We start from the raw sequence: 20,724 nt of genomic DNA on the forward strand, positions 1-20,724 counted from the left end.
ACCTCATCCTGCAGTTGTGAAATCAGTTATGGGCTGAGCATCTCACAATTCCGGATTGTGGAGAAGCGCTCCAGGCCACGCGTCACCAGCGCCTCGCAGAAACAACCATACGCGGGCGAGGGAGGCTCTAGATCAGGCTCGCGTCAGTAAAATTTACAGATGAGGTAATAACAGTGAAAGTACCTTCACTGACATCAAAAACATTTGACGTTGACAGATCTTGGTAGACAAGCTTGAAATGTGTATCGGGGTTGGTACAACTGACAATGCCTGAAGGATAACGAAGAATCATGCGGTAGTAGGTCCGGATCTCACAGTAGATGCAACTCAGCTCTTCGATTTCCCAAGGTTATAGGTACTTGTTCAGAAAGCGTAGCATGTCGGCATTCGTCGTCGTCAGTAGCAGACGAGCGGTGATACTCCCAAGGCCGTGGTAGCTACACCATGTCTCGAAATGGTAGAGCCCACGGATCATACAGATTCTCCCTGTAGCGCTGAATCCGCTACAGTCTTCCGCTTCCATGTCCTGACGACCACATTGACGCCAAAGCCATAGGAGAGCAGATGTTACTGTCGATGAGTAGAAACGAGCGATGCCGGCCAGATCATCAACAGTACATGCTGCTCTGAAACTCTCTGGATCGGACTGCAAGTTGAGATATGAATCCATGAACTCCTCCAGAAGCTTAAGTTCATCTTCACTGGTCGACTCGCGCAGAATGCCCAGCTTATGAGCCGCAAAGGCATCAACGAATATGCGATGGCTGTGGAAGGTCTTGCCGAGGTGGTGATATAGCAGTCCGCGCCTCGCTGAGAGATAACATTTATGCTAAGTGGGCGAGACGCAGATGGCTGCGTGGAGGTTATCTAGGTCCGAGAGATTGCGGAGGACCTGCAACTGGATTTCTGGAATGAGGCCATCGAGGGTCAAGCGCCTAGCGACCTGCGGTCCGCTGAGAGCGGATGTAGTGGAACACTCGGTCGGCTGTTTCGCTCTATCGGAGCCTGGGCGGTAGGGTTGTTTTTTGTCACGAGTTATAGCACGTAGCAATGGGCATACGGAGTGTGGTAAAAGTGGCTTAATATATTAAAGTAGAAATAGACAAAAGGAAAAGGTCTATATATACGATATCTGAGATAAATACGTAATTTAGTATATAATAAGTACTTTATAAAATATAATTACTATCCTTATTACGTAATATACCCCCTAATTATAATTATTAGGGAGTTATTATACTTAAAATAGAACTTCTAAATACTTTTATAAAGGCCCGATTTAGTTAAATATAAATAAATAAAAAATAAGTATAAGGAATACGTATCTTTTAAACTACGTTTATTATAAATATATCCCTTTATTTAAAATAAATAGAATCCTAACTTAGAATAGTGCGTATTTTATTATTTTTAATATATAAATTATTAAAAACGAGGCTACTTAGCTACTTTATATATATCTAAATTCTCGTAACGTTACTTAACTATTATTTTTTTTTTTTAACCCTTTTATAATTACTATATATACTCCTATTTATTATACACGCGCGCTTATATTATTAAATCGTTTATTAATTTTATTTTAAATATAAATATTTAATATATTTAAAAATAATAATAAGTTTTATATAATTTTTATAATATTTTTTATATATATATTATATAGTTTATTAAGAGTTTAAATAAATAATAATACTAACGAGCCCTTTTAGATTATTACTCTCCCTTATAACCTCTTATTTATTTACTAAGGCCCGGTTACTAAGCTCTCTCTTTTTAATTAAGAGGATATTAAAGTTACTAATTAAAATATTAAGAATTTTATTAAGTTCGAAGCTCTTTTTAATAATTATAATAAAGGTAATAATAAAATAAATAATAATAATAAGAGTTTTAATAAGCTTTTACTTATCCTCCCCTTAGAGCTCGAAAGTAAAAATAAAATTAGTTTAAATAATAAGCTCTTTAAAAAAAGTATATCGTATATTATTATTTTAAGAATTTATATTTAATATTATTTTAAAGTTTAAAAAACGTAAGGCTGGCTTTTTTTAAAAAGGTAATAAAAAATAAAAAAGAACGCTAAGAAATAAAAATACCCCCCGTAATAAGTATAGTTCTTTTTACTATTCTAGGCCTATTTAATATATACTTAGTCCCTAAAAAACTTAAAAAAGAGGCTTTTAAAAAACGGGAGGTTTAGTACTTACCTTATTTTAAAGTAGCCCTTTAGTATACTAACTTTAAAAATAGTAATTATTATTTTATAAAAAGTAGTAGTTAGTATATACGCTATTTTAATAGCCGTTTAACTAAGGAATATATTAATATACTAATCGTTTTATAGCTAATAACCTAGGCCCTTACTAAGGTTATTATAAATAGCGCTTTTTTTTTTATAAATATATTATCCTTTTTTATTATTAAAAAACGTACTCTTAACTATAGTTTTAATAAAATATTAATAAGCTTTATATTATTATTTATTATATAAAAAATAATAAAAAGATATATAAGAACTATATTAGGTTTTATATAGAGGATTTCTTTTTTATACGCCCCTTATTCCCTCCCCTAAATACGCTTATATTATTAATTATATTTATTATAATTATTTATAACTAGCCCCCTATTACGCTATTTACTCCCGTACCCTAGGTTATTAACTTAATAATTATTTTATTTCTTATACCCCCCGCTACCCTTATTATTCTTAATTTTATAAACTTCGAAATATATAAAGCGCAGTTCTTAGTACGTATACTTACCCTTTTTATTAATAATACTATAATCTTAGTAATTATATATTTTATAAACTAAGAATTTAAATAATAAGTATAAGCCTAGGTCTTATTTTTATATATATATACCCTATAAGGTAAGGTTATTTTAAGAATTTAGGTTTTTAAGCTAAGAAAAGTTTTATTTTATTTATTTAAACTTCTAAGCCGTATTCTAAGTTCCGTTTATTATTTATTTTTAAGTATTAAGTTTTTCTAAGTATAGCCTAAATTAATTATTTCTAACTATTTTAACTATTTATAATAACTTTTTACGTATTATAAAGGTTAAAAAGTATATAAAAATATTTAAACTTAGTTTATAAAAAGTTTTTAATAAGTTTATTTATTAGTATATTTTTTATTAATATATAAGTAATTTCGAAACTACTTCTAATATACTCTTATTTTAGCTATATATTTTATATATTAATATAACGAAGTTAAGTAGCTATTTTTTCCCCTTTTTTTATAATAAATCGAATCGTTTATTAATTATCGTAATTAACTAACTATACTTTTTTTAAATTAAGGGTAATATTTTTAAAAAGGCGCTTTAAAATTATAATCTTTTTTATAGTTTTTTTAAAATAAAGAAGCTTAGTTTTAATAATTAATATCGTAACCATTACTTAGCGTACTAATTTTTATTAAATTAGGCTACTAAAAAAGAATATTATATATCCTTAAAATAATTATTATATTACTTTATTATTTATAAAGCTAGTATTTTTAATTAGAAATAATAATTATATACTTAGTATATTACCGTAATAAAGTATAAAATATTTTATTATATAAAGATATTAAATATAGTAATTCATTATTTTAATATAAGTTGTGCTTAGGTTAGTTAGGAACTATAATAATTATAAATAAATAAAAGCAACGTCCGGTCTAATTATTATAGCTATATAAAATATATTTTTAACTTTTTTTTAGTAATTTTTTATTTCGTCCTTTATTACCTACTCCTCGTTTAGTTTAAACTCGTCTTAAGGAAAAGGGGTAGCTAGATTTAGTAAATTTATAAGGTCGAAGCGCTTAGTAACTCGCTCAATATATACATCGTAAATAAAATAAACCTTATAAATAATACGGTTTTATAAAATCCGTACTCCGAAAAAGTAATTAATTAGTCTATTTTTTTTAAAGTTAATATATTTTTTTATACTATTAATAATCTCTTAAGCCGCTTTTTAATTATTTTAATAATATAAAATAATAAAGTTATTAATATAGAATACTAATATTACTTTCCTATTTATGGTTTAGTAAATATAAATCTCTTTATAATTATATATTATATTTATATTATAAAGTATAGAAGTAAAAGTTTAGAATTAGAGAATTAGTAAGTCTCGGAGGCTATATAGAGCGTATTAGAGCTTACTTATTTTATTAATAACTTTATATTCCTTTAGGAGTTTAATAATTAGTAGTTTTTTATTTTTAAAAAGTATATTAAGGAATACGTTAATAGTATTATACTAGTTTATTTTAAAATTAAATTAAGTAGTTATTATTATTATAAGCTTAAAGGTTTTTATAATAAGCGTTAAAGCGTACGTATTTTATAAGAGGTTAAGTAGTTATATATCCCCCCTTATATATATACGTATTTTTATTTTATAAACCTTATTATTAATATCGTATTTATAAGTATATACTTATTTTAATAAAAGTAGGATCCCTTATTTAGGATTATAGTTAACTTCTTTTTATATACTAATATCCTTTAGCTTTTTTATTTTTATATTTATAATATCCTTAAGTAGCTTTTATAATTATTATAAGAAATATTTAATATTATTAAACTTTTTTAATAAGCTCTAGAAGTTAATTTTAATAAGTCGTAGTTTTTAAACTCTTTTAAAGCGCTCTAAGTAGGTTTTATAAACTACTTTTTTTATTACTTAATAAAATATTATATATCTTATATTACTTTTCTCTATAGCTTTTTATTAATTAAGTATAAAAATAAAAAAAAAGTAGTCTTAATAGCGGTTATAATAATTACCGTTTTTTATATTTAAATATAAGAGCGTTACGAAGATATTATTATTAAAATATTATAGAGGTTTACGGGCCCGGTTTAAATATCTAAGACCTAATAGAGCTTTACTTAGTACTTAATAAAGTAGTTTTTATAAGCTCTGTTTTTATATAGTAATAGAGGTTTATTATAAGGGTTCTTTATTAACGTCGACTTTAGTATTAAGAATTATTTTTTTATAATTAGTATTTTGTTTATTACGTATTTTAACGTTTTATTAAAAGTTATTAAGAATTAAAAGTTTAAAAACTTTTATAATATATATAAGCGCTTATAAAGAGGATTATAAACTACGCAGAGCTATTTATAACTCGGTTATTATAACCCCTTTTTTATTCTTATTTCCGAGCTTATATAAGGGGGTTATTTTAGGGGTTAGTAATAATAATAAAACTATATTAGCCTCTTTAACCTTATTAACCGTACTTTAAAATACGTTTATTAGTTACTTAGTATTTTAAATAGTTAAAAATTTAATAATAATACTATCCTTAATTATAGAATTATTTTAAATACTAGTATTTTTAAAGTCTAGATTTATTTCCCTAAGTACTTAAATTAACTTATTATTAATATTAAAAAGTTCTTATATTTTTTAAATTACTAAATTTACTTACTTACCTATAATAGCTTATTCTTTATATATAGGATTATAAAAAACTTTTTTATTAAACTTAATATTCTTTATAATAAATACTTATTTAAGCGTAGGTACTTAGACCCTATATAAGTTATGTATTTTTAATATATATTTAACTAAGTATTTTATATACTTATAGGAAAGTATTTTAAACTCTTTTTATTATATACCCCTCTTACGATCTTTATAAAAAGGGTATACTTAGTAACTATATATATAAAAACTACCGAAATACGGGGTTATTAGTTTAAAATCCCGTACTTAGTAACCCGTTTATTACTAATATTAATATTACTTTTACTAATTAATTTTTATTATAATAAGCAAATCTCCTTTATTAGCCTCCCGTAGGGTAATATTATAAATAAAAATTATTATTAATACTATTTTATTTTATAAATTTATAAAAAAATTTATAAAAAGGCGTATTTTATAAACTTTAGTAATTATAAGTTAACTTACTCTTTTTATATTATTTACGGGTTCTTTTATATATAGAGGTAAAAGTTCTATTTTAATTCTTAGCTCGCTATATTACGTTTTATATACGTATCTAACGTTTATAGTTAAAAAAGTAGTTTTATTATTATTTTTAAAAAAGTAAATTAGAATCCCTTTTTAATAACGAATTACTACTTCGAGGCTCTATAATACGAAAAGTATTTCCTTTTTTATTTTAGTTTTTAAAAAGAACCCCCTAAGTTACTTATTATATTTATTAAAAGTTATAAATATATATTATTATTTATTAAGAAATAGTTCGAAGTAAAAGAGATCTTAGTATATATAATATTATAGCTATAAAGCTCTTTTTGAGGGTAGTCTTCTTAAGACTATTATCTTAGTATTAAATAATATATATATTTTATACTTAACTTATAATAAAAGTTTAATATATATACTTCGAGTTTTATATAATAATTAACGAAGAATATTAAGTCTAAGATAACTTATTTTAAAATACTAGAGGAGTATGCTATTAAATCTCTTATAGGTATATTAATACGAATAACGGAATTTTTTATAACTAATTAGTAATATAATACTAACCGGACTTTATAAAATATACTTAAAGTTTATAAAAAAAAATAGGATTAGAAGAGCTTATATTTAAAAAAGACTAAATTATTTTTTTAAATAAGCTATTTTTTAATAATACTCTTATAAAGCGTTTTTTATTATAAAATATAATTTAGACCGTAGTACTAGAGTACGTTTTTATTTAATAAAGTTTTTAAAACTATATTAATATAAAATCCCTTAATATAAGCGACGTTCTAAAGTTTTAGATTATAAGTTCTTTTTTTTTTAAGTCTATTTAAAACGCCCTTTATAATATGAATATTACGTATAGTAATAAGTAATATAATAGTTCTTAATTTAACGTAGTTATTATTATTTAATAGTACGTAACTCTTAGGTTTAAATAAGCTCTTATTATTAACTAAATATATTACTTTATAACTATTTATTATTATACTTTAAAAAAGAGGATAAGTACTATTTATAAGAGTACTAAAAATTATATTTATTTTTAAGTCCTAACTTTTTATAAATATAATAACTATATAGCCCTCGTCCTAGTTTATTAATAAGCTTATTATAAGTTAGTTAAAAAATCTTTTTAAAAACCTAGGTTTTTTAAAAGTTCTATCGTTTTTTAACTAACTAGCTTTTTTAAGCTTATTATAAAATAATTTTTATTTACTTAATTTAATAATAGCGAGGACTTCTTTTATATAGCTCTTTAATATTTATATTAATAACTTATTAGCGTTTTAATTTATAAATACTTATTTTAATTTTTAATACGCTAAAAGGCGTTATAAATATACGTAATTATAAGAGTACGTAACGTTATTCTTATTATTTACGTTGTTAACTAAGTTAGAACGTTTAGTAAAAGTAAAATAAGCCCCTCTTTAATTTAAAGGCTGTTTAGTATATACGTCCTAGGTTACTAAGCTAAGAATATACGTAATCTCCTCGAGGGTTTTAATATATATTTTAAAAGTTATTAATTTATTAAAAGTCTTATATATACGTTAGCCTTATATAAAATTAAGTCTAAACTTAACTATAATTAAGAAATTAAGTATAACGATCTTTTTACTAATTTTTAAAATATTATACGTTTTAGCTCGGAAATAAATAAATTACTATTTTTTATATTAGTATTAAGAATTAATTCTAATCTTTGTTTTATTAAGGGCTTATTAATATTCTTTTTAAACTATATTCTTAATTACTATTTTAGAGGGCTAAAGTTCTTATTTTAATTATTTAATAATTTATTATATACTAAACTTAGAGCCGTCCTTAGTAGCTTTTTAAAATACGTATTTATAAAAAGTAGCGTTAATTAATTTTACTAACTACTAAGCGAGGAGTTTAATATATATATTAATAATATTACGTTCCTAAGCTTTAAATTATTTATATTTAGTATTAATTTCTTATTATTTTTAAATACTCTCGAGTATATAAATCTTTTTTATAAGTATAATATAAAAATAGATTTATTTACGTAAAATAAGTAATATAGTTAGTTTTATAAAAAAAAACCTAGCTTAGTCCTATAAGTTACTTATATTTAAAAAAGTTAAAGGGGTTATACTAAGAGTTATATTTAAAAACTATTAATAAAAAATTTCTTAGTCTTTTTAGTTATTTTTAAACGCTTTATAATGTACTTAATAAGCTCGTAGTTTTTCTTTATTACGGGTTATAATTAATCGTCCGAATTTAAAAAGTAAAATAAGCGTTATAAAAAAGTTAAAGAATACGTTAGAATTTAGAGTATTTAGGTTAACGTATTTTTAAACCCTAACGCCCTTATTTATAATACGAAGTATATTAAACTATTTAATTTAATTATTATAACTAGTTAATTTAGCTTAAGCTAAAGTAAGTATAAATACGTTAGTTATATTAAAAAAATTATAAAAATTATATTAATAAGTACGTTATCGTAGTATAAGGTCTTAATTAAGAACTAAGCTTATAATTATTATAAGTTATAATACGTAATAATAAGTATATAGAGTATAATAAAAGTAGCTTAATATATTAAAATAGAAATAGATAAAAAGAAAAGGTCTATATATACGATATTTAAGATAGATACGTGATTTAGCACGTAATGGGTACTTCGTGAGATGCGGTTATTATCCCTGTTACGTGACATTTTTCTACTTCCTCCTGTTTCTTAATAGACTGATCTTCATTGCACCCCATCGGAGCTGTACCACCCGCTATGAGTATCTCATCTCGACAGCTTGGCTGTGGTGAAGGTGACAAGGATTGAGTATTCGACCCCATTTTGTGGCATGCCTCAATGGATGAATAGGAAAAAAGATCGGTGCTCGGTGGCAGGTGCGGTAAGGTTATTAATTGGAGGAACCAGTGGACAGGACCCTGGCGTCAACCGATGATACCCTCCAACTCAAGCTTGTGTCCCGGTAAGTCTGGTGCTGTCGTCGACAGCGAAAAAAATTCTTTTACCTCTATCACTTCACACATTTTGTATCGTGTGTGAGCTGACGATGACGAAAAAGAAGCAACCAATCACCATGTCTGATCTGACGCCATCAAAGCGAATAACGGAGAGACTTGACAATGTTCTCAACTCAGCGTGAATGGTTGGTGTAATTGGCCGCTACCCCAACTTGACTGGCGATGTACTACTGAGGATATCTCAGATGGGGTAGTATCTCGGAATCGCAACCTTCACCCGAGTCTGCAGTCATGCTAGTATTTCGAATTTATACTTTGATCCGGGCAAAGACGGGATATAATACGAAAGATCAAGCACGGCAAAAATGACGCACGTGAGCTAGCATTGTGGGCTTGCCTGCGGGATGTCTATTGCATGGGCTTACCTGCTGCCTTTTCATCTTGAGCAATTGGTACTGGACGGGGATTAAGACTGCGCCCCACGCAGACCTCAACCCGGTGGTCTGGATGATACAGAAGTGAGACGCCAATGTCATCTCCCCAGAATGTCAAAGCAGTCATGTTCCATCGACGCAGCTCGAATTCCAGTGGGAAACCCCCCAATACAGTCTTCTCGCACTTCATGGTCGTAAGGAGGCGGCGCAGAATCACGACAACGAATCATGTCCACCTCCGTGCAACATAACCGGCATAGCAGGCCTCAACTTGTACAGGGCCGAGAACCACTTTAACAGCTGGGATGAACCAGATTTGGGTCAACCTCTTCCATATTTGGCAGTCCGTGTTGCATTTCTCGTTTCCCCACCTCAGGTTGCTGTATGGGTCGCATACTCAGTTGAGGCGTATCCAGAACTTCGGGCTACCTTGGCGCGCGCTTACGTCCGCCCTCGCGCTGGGAGATGATGCATGCAACAGCATTGATATGCTTCATTATGCCCAGCTGGCAAAATCGCCGTCGAACACTGCTTCGTTCTTCCCACTTTGCGTTGATTGTTGTACTCCAATTGCGGCGCTTAGGCCGAGAAGTATGTTCACTGATTTTCACTCCAAAGAGTCACGTTGAGGAAAAGTTGGGTCCGGTTGATTCAAACGAATTGTGTCACGACGTATCTTCGTTCACGAGCATTGCGACTACATCTAGAACAGATACAGAAGTCTTTTCTTATGACCTATATATATCTGATACGCCTGGTCACTTTGTCAAAGACTGACCTGTCCCTGTCGACTGGTGCACTGCCCTAGCCGACCCTCTCCTTCAATGTCACAACACGCACCCGATAGTCTGGCTGCTACAGAGATGGTACAGCATGGCATGCGTCGAACCAAGGAGGTATGTCCAATTTGCCAAATCTATGTCTTGCAGACTTGATTCTAGCTCCAATGACAGTCAGGTAAATGGGAGCATTTGGCACTTGTGTTGGGTCCAACGACCCTAGTAAGTAATTATGCAAGAGAGTGGCACCCGAGGATCTTCATCAAGTGGCCCCATTTCCATGTCAATTCTGCTACCAACAGCGTTGGATGCGCCGTAAAGGCTCCTGTACCAATATCCAAGGACCAGTTAGAACCTCTTTTCAGGAACACTCTTGATGCTTAGTCCCCGTGTAAACGCTGGGCTGGTTTCGACACATCGCCGGGCTACACTCTCAACGCTTCTCCTAGCCGCGCGGTTCGCCTGGCCATCAAATAATACTTGTCTGTTAAAGAGAGCCAATCTACCGACAATACAAAACCTGATTTTCTCATAAGAACTCCCCGAAGCCCCTCGAGGTCATGTAGCTTCCTCTGCCGATGAATATGTTGACACATATCTCCCACTCGAGGCAAAGCTGTAAGGAGCTTTGTACAATTGTTGCCCTACTTATCGTCTATCTCAACATCAAGCGCTCACTTTCCAAGTTCTCTTCCTTGTCCTTATCCGCCATCATGATCGGTCTTTTGCGGCCACTAGACTTGCGGAAAGAGGGTGTGGCTTCACACGACAATACACCGGCGCCGGTATCGCCGGTATCGCCAGTATCGTCAGTATCGAGGCCTCCAGCTAGCCCTGCCGCCAATCTTCACGCCATTGTGCTCGCTTTTCGAGCCATTACAGTGCTCAAAACAGCAAGCACCTCAGCGACTACTCGAATCAGAAAGACAACCTCTATTGATGCGGACAAACACCCCGCGTTACCCCTCCCAAATGTACATCCAGGTACGTTAGGTCCAGATTGACTTCTCACAAATGCACAACATGAATGCTGATACGTAATCGAAATAAAGTGTATCAAACCGTTCCTCTTCGCCCCAATGAGTTCCGCATTCTCCATGTGGAGCCATCCGCTTCATTCTCGTCGCAAGTTGTGGCCAGGCTCTCCGTGGTTGACTACGATCCCGAATCCAAGAGAGTCTCGGCCTCTTACGACGCTCTCTCCTACAGATGGGGCGACCCCAACGACACCGTTACAATTATCGTTAACAACGCAGAGTTGAAGGTGACAAGGAATTTGTCTATTGCCCTTCAGAATCTTCGTCACAGGGACCGAGAGCTTGTCATCTGGACTGACGCTATCTGCATCAATCAGATGGACATAGAAGAGCGACAGGTCCAAGTGACTCTAATGGGGGCCATCTACTCAAAGGCAGCCTGTGTACAGATATGGCTTGGCGAGGCTGGTCACGATACCGAAGAGGGTATGAATCTCGCCAACAGCTGTGGCGGCACACGTGCAGACACCGCAGAAGTTGTGAAAAAGATATGCGCCGATGGTCGTGGGTCGACTGGATTGGCAGAGCTCCTCGAGCGGCCATACTGGAGCAGAATTTGGATGTTCCAAGAAATCCTCCTGTCAGGAAAGGCGCAGGTTCAGTGTGGGCAATTCAGCACATCCTTCGGTAACCTCAAGTACCTAGACTTGGTAACCTCCAAGTCATCCCTGTGGAGAGACCGAAAGAACCCTCCACCCTGGACTATCCGACTTCGCAAAGCGTTCTTCAACACAGCACAATTTACCATCAGTCCAAAGGCTCTCAACAACCTAGAGCGTATTCTTGTTCTCACAAGACCATTACAAGCGACCGAGGCGCGTGATAAGCTCTTCGCCCTCATGGGTACGTGCGATATGGCCCCGTATCTGTCCGTCGACTACAGCAAGTCGCTCCGCGATATCTATGTCGAGTTCGCCAGGCATTACGCTCAAAAGACAGGAAGTTTAGCCTTGTTTCTCCTAGCCGGATCTCAAAATCCAGAGGATCAAACCGATATTGGTCTTCCTTCATGGACTCCGGACTTTCGCTCTTCGACGGGGGTCGATATCTACACTGGCTACGGTATCGAAAATGCAGGTACCTTCAATGCCACCAAAGGGAAACGCTTCATGGGAGCGTACTCAAAAGAACACTCAACGGGGGATGCCGACGGGGTCTTCGTAGCCGAAGGATATCTTTTCGACACGATTCGAACCACAGTCCCAGTCTTGAAAGATGCGCGGACTCCAAAGGAATTGTTATCGGTGCTGCGATTTGGACAGCTTGAAAGTCGGCCCATGGTTTCAGGCAAGCCTCAGATCGAAGCACTGTTCGAGGGTCTCATTTTCGACACCAATGGGCACACTGAAGAGGACTCTGAAGCTCGCGCCACCACAAAGCAACATCATCGATTGAATTACATGCTTGGGTTCATGCGAGACTTGGAGACATACATGGGCAACGAGCTTCCCAGGAAGAAAGACGGCAATGTTGACTTCAACGCCCTCTTCGGCTCTAAAGGAGGCAGCGATCTCCCCTACGTCACCTTCTACGAGTCAATCAAAAGGACTGATCCCTCCCAGCTCGATGTTCATTACAAAGCATTCATGAAGGAGTTTTTGTTGAAAGCAGGACGGGCGTCGAGCATGTTCGTCTCCAACGACAACAAGCTCGGTCGGTGCAGCGTCGTTGCACGATCTGGTGATGTCATTGCCTTACTTTTCGGATGTCCTTTTCCTGTGATTTTGAGGCGGAAAGAGTTGGGATTCGAGCTTGTCGGTGCTTGTTACATCAGCGGCATGATGTACGGGGAGTTAATGACCAGCGAGAGTCATGACTTGGCTGTTCAGGAGATCCCATTGATCTAAGGAAGATATCAGCAGACGAAGCTGAGCATGTATCATTATCGAGGTATTTTATCCTTCGGCAGCTCATCACCCAATTGGAGTCTCGATTTCTCGCGAGATTTACTTTACCCAAATGTCACTCTTCGTGCTTCCTTCCTACAAGCTCGCTCTATCGCTTCGTAAATCTTCATTTCAGAAGCTGTCAGTCGCATAAAAAACCATCCTGTAATTTCACCTCGACGACTCAGTCGTCGCTGTTACGCCGGTCAATAAGTCACAATCGAAAAATTGTCTAATCCTGGCGCAAAATAAGCCCAGGACACGTTACATTCCGACCCAGTTTCGTCTTTTCCATGGTCATCTGAGTTTCCGCATTCGACCGTCGATTGGGCAACCCTGCGGTCCGAAGAGTCCAGTGACTCTAGTCAGAAGCGCTCAGTCAGAAGCGCTCAATACAGTTTCTTGCTTAGCGTAGAGTTTTATTCGCGCGCTTGCGACAATAACGCCGGCGGCAAAAGTCCATCATCTTCCATTCCATGGAGTTGTCATGATCGTCCTTGGGGCTTCCATCTGTAATTTTATGACAGCGAAGGGCTGGTGTTGCATAAGAGACCAAGCATGTCCACATCCCCTCCTTGAGAGAATGTCCCTTGTCATATCTCCTTCCGCAGCTCATGCAACTCACGGGACCACAATACGACCTTAGTGATGCGGAATCAGAGAGCGTGTGTCCATTGACTGATAACCAAACAAAAAGCGTAAGTTGCACAGAACATACATCTTGTCACCCAGCCGTCATTTTCAGATCTTCTTGGTTAGCACTTGGACTGATAAAACAGTTCTGCTTTGGCAAACACAGCCAATGACATCCATTCGATGTGACGAGCCCATCGAAGTGGGTGTCGCTAACGATGGACGACGGACAACCGAATCAGGTCCGATTGCCTTTGAGTGAAGAGAGAAATTGAAATCGATTCAGCCACTGACTCGCACCAGTCTACCATGTGCTTCCTTTCAGTAGAGACGAGATCCGTGTGATCAAGCTGCAGCCCGCTACGTCACTACTGGCTCCGGGTATTGCCGACCTCGCCGTCCTGCAGCTCGGAATTGAGCCTTCCCAGTATGGTGCGTTGTCATATCGCTGAACCCGACTTGCACCAAGAGTTACTGCACCTCGTGCTGAAGCAGCTTCTTGATAGGCCAGACTCAGTGAACAGGAATTTATTATTCTAGGCTAAGGAGAGAGTCAATGACTGGAATAGGGATTTGGAAGGCTAGTTACAAGATGTTCCCAGCGTACCTGACTTAGGTAGCCAAAACGACAAAGCAGGCTCTATACTATTCGGTTTTGGGCCTGTTTCTAGAAATGTTGACGTTCACCTTCTCAATCTCTTCCCTCGCTCGATCCCACCGACTTCGCTTGCCCTTGAAGTAGCGGTAGATATGTGGACTGTAGATACCACCCATGAGAAGGTTGCAGAAAGATCGATCCTTGAGCCAGTAACGCCATCCCTTCCAACCCCACCCCAAATATTCGTCAACCCCAGTTCCAGCCATCTTGTCCGCCCATGCTGACCAAGAATGGCCATTGACAAGCTGCGGGTGAACATTACTTTTCTTTGCAAGGTTACACAGCCAATCATGGTGCTCGTCAACCGCCCGCTCCATCTCGTGCTGAGGTGGAAGATCCGAGTTCCCCTTCCAGATTTGCACGACAGCCATGGATGCCAGGTCATATAGAACGAATGCCCCCGTGGCAAATGCCACGCACCCCATGAATGCGAGTGAGTCCGGGTACTTGAGAGACAGAACATTCTGATACAGACGAGGCAGCGGTTTGCCCCTAGACCCCTGGGACGCAGTCCACTTCGGGGTGGTAACAGCCGTTGGATCAGCTTCGTGATCCAACAGACTAAAGTTGGGTTTGTATCCAGTGCAGTAGATGATAGCATCTACATTCAAAGTCCTTCCATCAATCAACTCAACTTCATTCGGCCCGGTTACGCAGCTGACACCTAGGACAGAGTGGACTTTGCCACTCTCAAGCGCTGGGACGATCTCGTCTGAGACGACTGGGGTGCTAGTTTTGATCGAAGGTGCTGGTGAGAGGTTCCACTCAGGACGGATATTGAATGCAGAATCCTGCAGCTTCTTAACAAATCCATTGAAAAGGCGTTCAGATAGATTAGGGAAGAACCGCTCGAGGAGCCTTTGGAAAGTGATCAAGCGAATATTAAGTGTGTGGTCAATCGGACGGCCTTTGTTGGTTCGAGGAAGCTTATGGCAGATTAGACCTGGTTTTCAATAGATTGGGGTCCATGACTTACGATGAGAGCGCCTTCTCGATGAGAAACATAGATCTCGCTTGCATGGCCCACAAGTGATGTTGCAGTGTCAGCGCCGGTGTTTCCCAAGCCGAAGACCAACATTTTCTTCCCTGCGAAGTTCTCTGGGCTAAACTGCTCATTAGCAAAGAAAGACCAGACTGAAATAGTGTGGTTGACCTTTTGTAAGATTTGGAGTGGAGCGTTTCGCCCTTGAACTGCTCAATCCCTTTGACATTCGGATAGTTCGGTGTTTGGTTCATTCCTGTCGCGATGATGACCCTGTCGAACATTTCGTTTGGCGAATCAGAAATTTCAATAATCCATTTGTTGAGAGTATCATCATGCGATACATGAGTGACAACTGTGTTGAGACGCATCATTGATCGCAGCTTGAAGTGATCGACATAGTCCTCCAGATACTGCGCCACCTCCTCGGCCGAAGGTTGACTGGTCGTCGCTTTGAGTTGTGAGAGTGCTAGCTTTTAGTCCAATTGACAGACTTACCATCAGGAAACGGGAAGTCTGTGAAACACCCCTGATGAAGTGTCAGTCGCATTAACTACTTCAAGTCCCAAGTCTCTCGTCTGCACATTTTAGAGAGAGAAATCTTACTCTTTCTTTTGAAATATTAACGACAGTTGCTGTAGTACGTAAGTCAACAATGATCCAAATGCAATGGCAGGCGGAGCATCGTGCTACTCACTAGGCAACACAGAAGTCTTGTCCTCTCGAGTAAACTTCCAAAGACCACCAACATAGGGGTTGCGCTCAAATCCGGTCACTTCGAAACCCTCTTCGGCAAGATTCTTCAGAGCCACAATACCAAAGGCACCTACTCTGTGTCAGAATAATCAACTGGTTTCATCGACAGGTTTACTACACTTACCGAGTCCGATCACTGCGACTTTGTTCCTTGAAGGGTCCATTGTGACACAATTGAAGTCATTCAAAATACACAGGATGTCTCAAGCCGGGAGTCACCAGGGAACCACGCGCCATATCTAGTTATTTTGGCTTTGGCGATTCTCGTGGTATGCAATGCGGGCACCTAAACTCTTGAAACCTTGAGGGCTGAAAGTCATGCCACTACTTCCGCTGTTCCGCTGTGGCGTCCACTAGCACCCAGCCAAGCGCACCTAGCAGCGAAACCACGACATAAATAAGCGAGGCGATACGAGAGCAGCGCCTGATTGGTGTCTCTGATCTCACTTCTTACTGTCAGCATTGATGGACTTCGGAAGGTAAGCCCTGCGTTTCTCGTAAGTCCGTCGTTTTATGAGCTTCTCCGAGATGCAAGTGCTCGCATGACAAGTTGGTCCGAGACCGGCCTCGCCCGCTCAAATTGCTCAGTCCAAAGTCCTTTCTTCTTTTTTCTTGTTTGAGGTTGGCGGACTGCATGCCGTGGGTATTTGATAATAAGTCCGAAGCAGACCGTAGTCCATGAATTGTAGAAGAACGTATGTTTCGATCTACATTTGTCACTCTTCAAGCAAGTAGGTAATTTTACAACATAGGTATAAGCAGATCAAGGTGAAAAGCTTCCTATTATCTGCTGGGGCTTATACGCCCGAATCTGGTTGAGCTTGAAAAATGCTGGTATAGGACTCATTTCATTAATTGAATACCTACATGCACTGCACATTAGCGGTGGCAGTCTTTGGACGTAATTGAATGTTGTCACTTGACCTCAGCCCTCATGCACTTAATAACTCTATTGTGCTTGGGTTAACTGCCCGTCAAGGCGAAAATCATTGAGCACCGAAATCTTAAGCCTTTCTCTACCACACCAAATTTGAAGTCATTGGAGCGCTTGGGACTACGATTCGGATCCTGTTTGAAAACATCAAGGGAATTAGGTGACAGTGAGTGTTTTTCAGGAGCCTAATTAGCCGGTCCTGATTTGACAGCCGCGTTGAATGGCTGAATTCTTGATTAATGTGCGCAAATCAGCTCAACATTCTCGCGCTTGGCAGCTTTGGGAGGTTTGAAGATCCTACCCGAATTACTTCGTCATATTCCTTAATACGGGGAAGAGACTGGGTACAACGTCTGTATAAGTAAGCTGCACTTTAAAAAGAGTGACTTTCTTGATGTGCTGCGATTCGCATCGCCGTGACCTTCCTTGTCGCTCTATCTATTACGAAATTATCTCCAGTCGAAATGTCAGCATTTTCTTGCGCCCCCGCAACGTTTGAGAACATTTCACTGTTTGGGGCGGAGATTCTGTCTCTGCAGACAAATCTTGTCACCAACTACACCATCACTGTTCCTTCTTCTGTTCGCTTCACCCAGCCGTCAGTCGAAGTGCAGAACGGGAGCTTTTGCAACATCACGGTAACCTACACCCACCCGGGTCAAGGTGATATCGTCAATTTCGAGGCGTGGCTTCCCGCTGAAGGATGGAATGGTCGCCTTCAGGCTGTCGGAGGCGGCGGTTGGGTTGCAGGCCGCAGTGAACCGTTTTACAGCGCCATGGGTGGAGCAGTAGCTGACGGCTATGCGACGACCACGACCGACGCTGGGTTGGGAAACTCTTTGGACGCGAGTCCTTGGGCACTTCTCAGCCCCGGAAACGTCAATTTCTACAATCTGCAGAACCTTGCATCTGTGTCACTCAATGACGGAGTAAGTCGATAGACCACCTTGGCGTAACTGACTCTTCTAATCTTGAAGCATGCAGGCAATCATTGGAAAGTCTCTCATCAGGTCCTACTACGGTCGCGGACCAGACTATTCCTACTGGAATGGCTGTTCTCAAGGAGGCCGACAAGGACTCATGCTAGCCCAGCGGTATCCTACTCAGTATGATGGCATCGCGGCCGGTGCTCCAGGGATTCAATGGACCGATTTCTTCCCGAGCATGCTCTGGCCTCAGCAGTACATGAATATGATCGGGGAGTACCCTCATGCATGTGAACTCGCGGCGATCACGGCCGCGGCAGTGTCTGCTTGTGATGGATTAGACGGTGTCAAAGACGGGATCATCAGTGAAGTCGATGCGTGCCTTGATGCATTCAATCCTTTCAAGATGGTCGGTCGAGCAATCAACTGCTCTGACGCACCTGAAGTTAGTCGTGCAGCAGCAGCTGTAGTCAATGCTACGTGGCAGGGGATGCGCAACTCCCACGGCGTACAGCTGTGGCCAGGACTAAACCCCGGTACTGATCTGGCTGTCGGCGTCGCTGCCACCAACTGCTCTACAGGGTCTTGCAGAGGTGTGCCATTGCCCATTGCTACGCAATGGCTTTCGTTATTTGTCGCAAGGGATCCAAATTTTGATCTTTCTCACGTCAGTCAAGCTGAGTTTGACTGGATGGCACACCAGGGGCGGCAGAGGTACAACTCGATTATTGGCACTGATGACCCTGACCTCTCTGCTTTTCGTGATGGCGGAGGAAAGCTGATTACTTTTCACGGCCTCGTAAGTCAACCCCTTATCCACCTCTGGGCAGTGAAAAGGGTTGACATTCCCACAGATTGACGGGCTTCTCCCTCCAAAGGGGAGTACCAAGTACTACAACAGAGTATCTGATCTCATCCCGGGAGTTCATGACTTCTACCGCCACTTCGAGGTACCCGGCATGGGCCATTGCGGTGGAGGGAGGAGCGGAGTGCCAACTAGTCTATTTGGTCAACTCCGTGCATGGGTCGAGAATGGCACAGCACCGGACCATACACTAGGTAGTCAGGGTTACAGTTCCGGACGGAAACCTTCAAGACCGCATATTGTGCCCATATCCGCAGAAGAGCGTTGTCGATTCGAACTGTGATAGGAATCTGGGAACACGATGATGGTCATGCGAAGACAGTTCGTAGGTATCACTCAAGATCATTTCTTTTGTTGGATGAATTGGCCAATCGGCCGTTCATTGTCATGGATTTGGATCCTCTAGTTCTATGTCTTTGTGGTATCATTTGCAGCACACATCCGAAATCTCAAGCGCACCCACTTAGTCGGACAAGCCATACAGCAGGTTCTCCAAGTTATGTTACATCATTTCCTGTGAAGTGTTTGTCTAGTCACTGCAGCTGTTCGAGCAGTCGTGCTTCTCAGCGTTGTATCTGGAGTGGCATTTGCACTGAACGTCCTGGACAGGGTAGCAGCTGCCAGAAACAGAGCCACGGTGGGGGTCCGCCGCGTTGGTGTTCTTGTAGTTGACGGTGAAGGATTTTCCGAGGGATCCAAACTTGCGGTTGATGTAGAAGAGAGCATTGCCCTTGCGGAGGCCGTTGTTGCAGTACTCGGCGGGCTCGTTGCGCGCCCAGTTGTCGAATTGGCCGCAGTCAACCCCGTAGTAGCCGTTCACTATGAGACGGGAAGATCAGCGACTCGTTCAAGGAAGAAAGGTCGAATATTGAGCATGTTGAAGACTTACTAGCACTGTCGACCAGAATCCAAGGATCAACATGGTCGTCGAAGCAGAAATCAAGTCTGCACTGAACGCGCTGGCAATCGCAGTAGCTGAAGCCGCAGTCGCGCTTCTCCAGTTCGAAGGGGACATAGTTGGGGGAAGAGATGGCGGCCAGGATAGGAGAGGCCATCAGGCTGGCAAGAACCACGGAGAAAAGCGAAGGCATTTTGGAAAGAGTGTAAGTAACGAATGTAACGAAAGAGTGTGATGGGTTCTACAAGCCAAAGAGTGTACTGAACGAATCTGTTGATCCTCTGTTCACGAGCTGCAAAGAATCTGGGTAACAATCATCTCTTATAGATGCGTTTACGATTGCTATTATTGGACTAACAACACTTACTCGAAGGAATTTGACAAGACGGGCATACCCGACTTAGCTTGTACAACGGTTACACCGTATCAATCAGTGGTTCATCGTGGTTCATTCAGTCTCTCGGCCGATGTGATATCTCTATTAGACTTTAGGCTAAGTGCCGGTGTCCCTGTATCCGTCGGCCTGTGCGCCCACTTCATCTGCCCATATGGCCATAGCACGAATCGTGGCGGCGGAACCTCCTCCTACCCGAGCCTCGAATAGTCAATCACCTTTGCGGCTCCATGGAGCGAGTCAGGGGCCCCCAAGTCAGACTCGTCAATGTTCTGGAAATCGAGTATTTGTACTGCCTCGATTGGAGGAGGCAGTCAATATTCTCGAAACTAGACATAATCAAGATTGGTGAGTTGTGGTTCCTACCGCGTCCATGGTAGTAAGTGACTTCACAAGTCATTCACTTGATCTACCTAGTAGAGCCGGGTCCAGATCACCTTACCCACGGTGAGTGGATACCCACTCATCTACCGACATTAGAACAGAGCCATCATTCGATGGCAGGCTCAGACGAAAGTGATAAGTTAGGCGAAGACTTCCATTTGTCTCTGAAGTTACGGATGTCGTGCGGCGTGCCGTCACCCGTCCCAAATCACAATAACCCGGCATA

General features: G+C 38.8%; 5 protein-coding genes across 5 annotated transcripts; 2 read left to right on the forward strand and 3 right to left on the reverse strand.

The window, feature by feature from the left end:
• Positions 1–349: 349 nt before the first annotated feature.
• Positions 350–9,863, reverse strand: CCOS01_08290 (uncharacterized protein; the record flags this gene model as incomplete). The annotated part of the gene is made up of 2 exons (XM_060456451.1): positions 350–810; positions 9,812–9,863. The coding sequence occupies 2 exons, from the start codon at positions 9,861–9,863 to the stop codon at positions 350–352; spliced, it is 513 nt and encodes a 170-aa protein (XP_060312725.1).
• Positions 9,864–10,858: 995 nt separating this feature from the next.
• On the forward strand, positions 10,859–13,029 carry CCOS01_08291 (ankyrin and HET domain-containing protein; the record flags this gene model as incomplete). Its single annotated transcript, XM_060456452.1, has 2 exons — positions 10,859–11,129; positions 11,198–13,029. The coding sequence occupies 2 exons, from the start codon at positions 10,859–10,861 to the stop codon at positions 13,027–13,029; spliced, it is 2,103 nt and encodes a 700-aa protein (XP_060312726.1).
• A 1,317-nt stretch (positions 13,030–14,346) lies between these two features.
• On the reverse strand, positions 14,347–16,261 carry CCOS01_08292 (uncharacterized protein; the record flags this gene model as incomplete). Its single annotated transcript, XM_060456453.1, has 7 exons — positions 14,347–15,285; positions 15,336–15,462; positions 15,513–15,792; positions 15,840–15,870; positions 15,948–15,976; positions 16,039–16,167; positions 16,222–16,261. The coding sequence occupies 7 exons, from the start codon at positions 16,259–16,261 to the stop codon at positions 14,347–14,349; spliced, it is 1,575 nt and encodes a 524-aa protein (XP_060312727.1).
• Positions 16,262–17,495: 1,234 nt separating this feature from the next.
• CCOS01_08293 (tannase and feruloyl esterase) lies at positions 17,496–19,105 on the forward strand (the record flags this gene model as incomplete). The annotated part of the gene is made up of 3 exons (XM_060456454.1): positions 17,496–17,960; positions 18,016–18,756; positions 18,812–19,105. 3 exons carry the CDS (start codon positions 17,496–17,498, stop codon positions 19,103–19,105), a joined length of 1,500 nt encoding a protein of 499 aa, XP_060312728.1.
• Positions 19,106–19,351: 246 nt separating this feature from the next.
• Positions 19,352–19,913, reverse strand: CCOS01_08294 (uncharacterized protein; the record flags this gene model as incomplete). Its single annotated transcript, XM_060456455.1, has 2 exons — positions 19,352–19,641; positions 19,712–19,913. The coding sequence occupies 2 exons, from the start codon at positions 19,911–19,913 to the stop codon at positions 19,352–19,354; spliced, it is 492 nt and encodes a 163-aa protein (XP_060312729.1).
• Positions 19,914–20,724: the final 811 nt, after the last annotated feature.

Source organism: Colletotrichum costaricense (assembly GCF_030867565.1).
Source record: "Colletotrichum costaricense strain IMI 309622 chromosome Unknown Scaffold_8.1, whole genome shotgun sequence".
In the NCBI taxonomy this organism is placed as follows: Eukaryota; Fungi; Ascomycota; class Sordariomycetes; order Glomerellales; family Glomerellaceae; genus Colletotrichum; species Colletotrichum costaricense.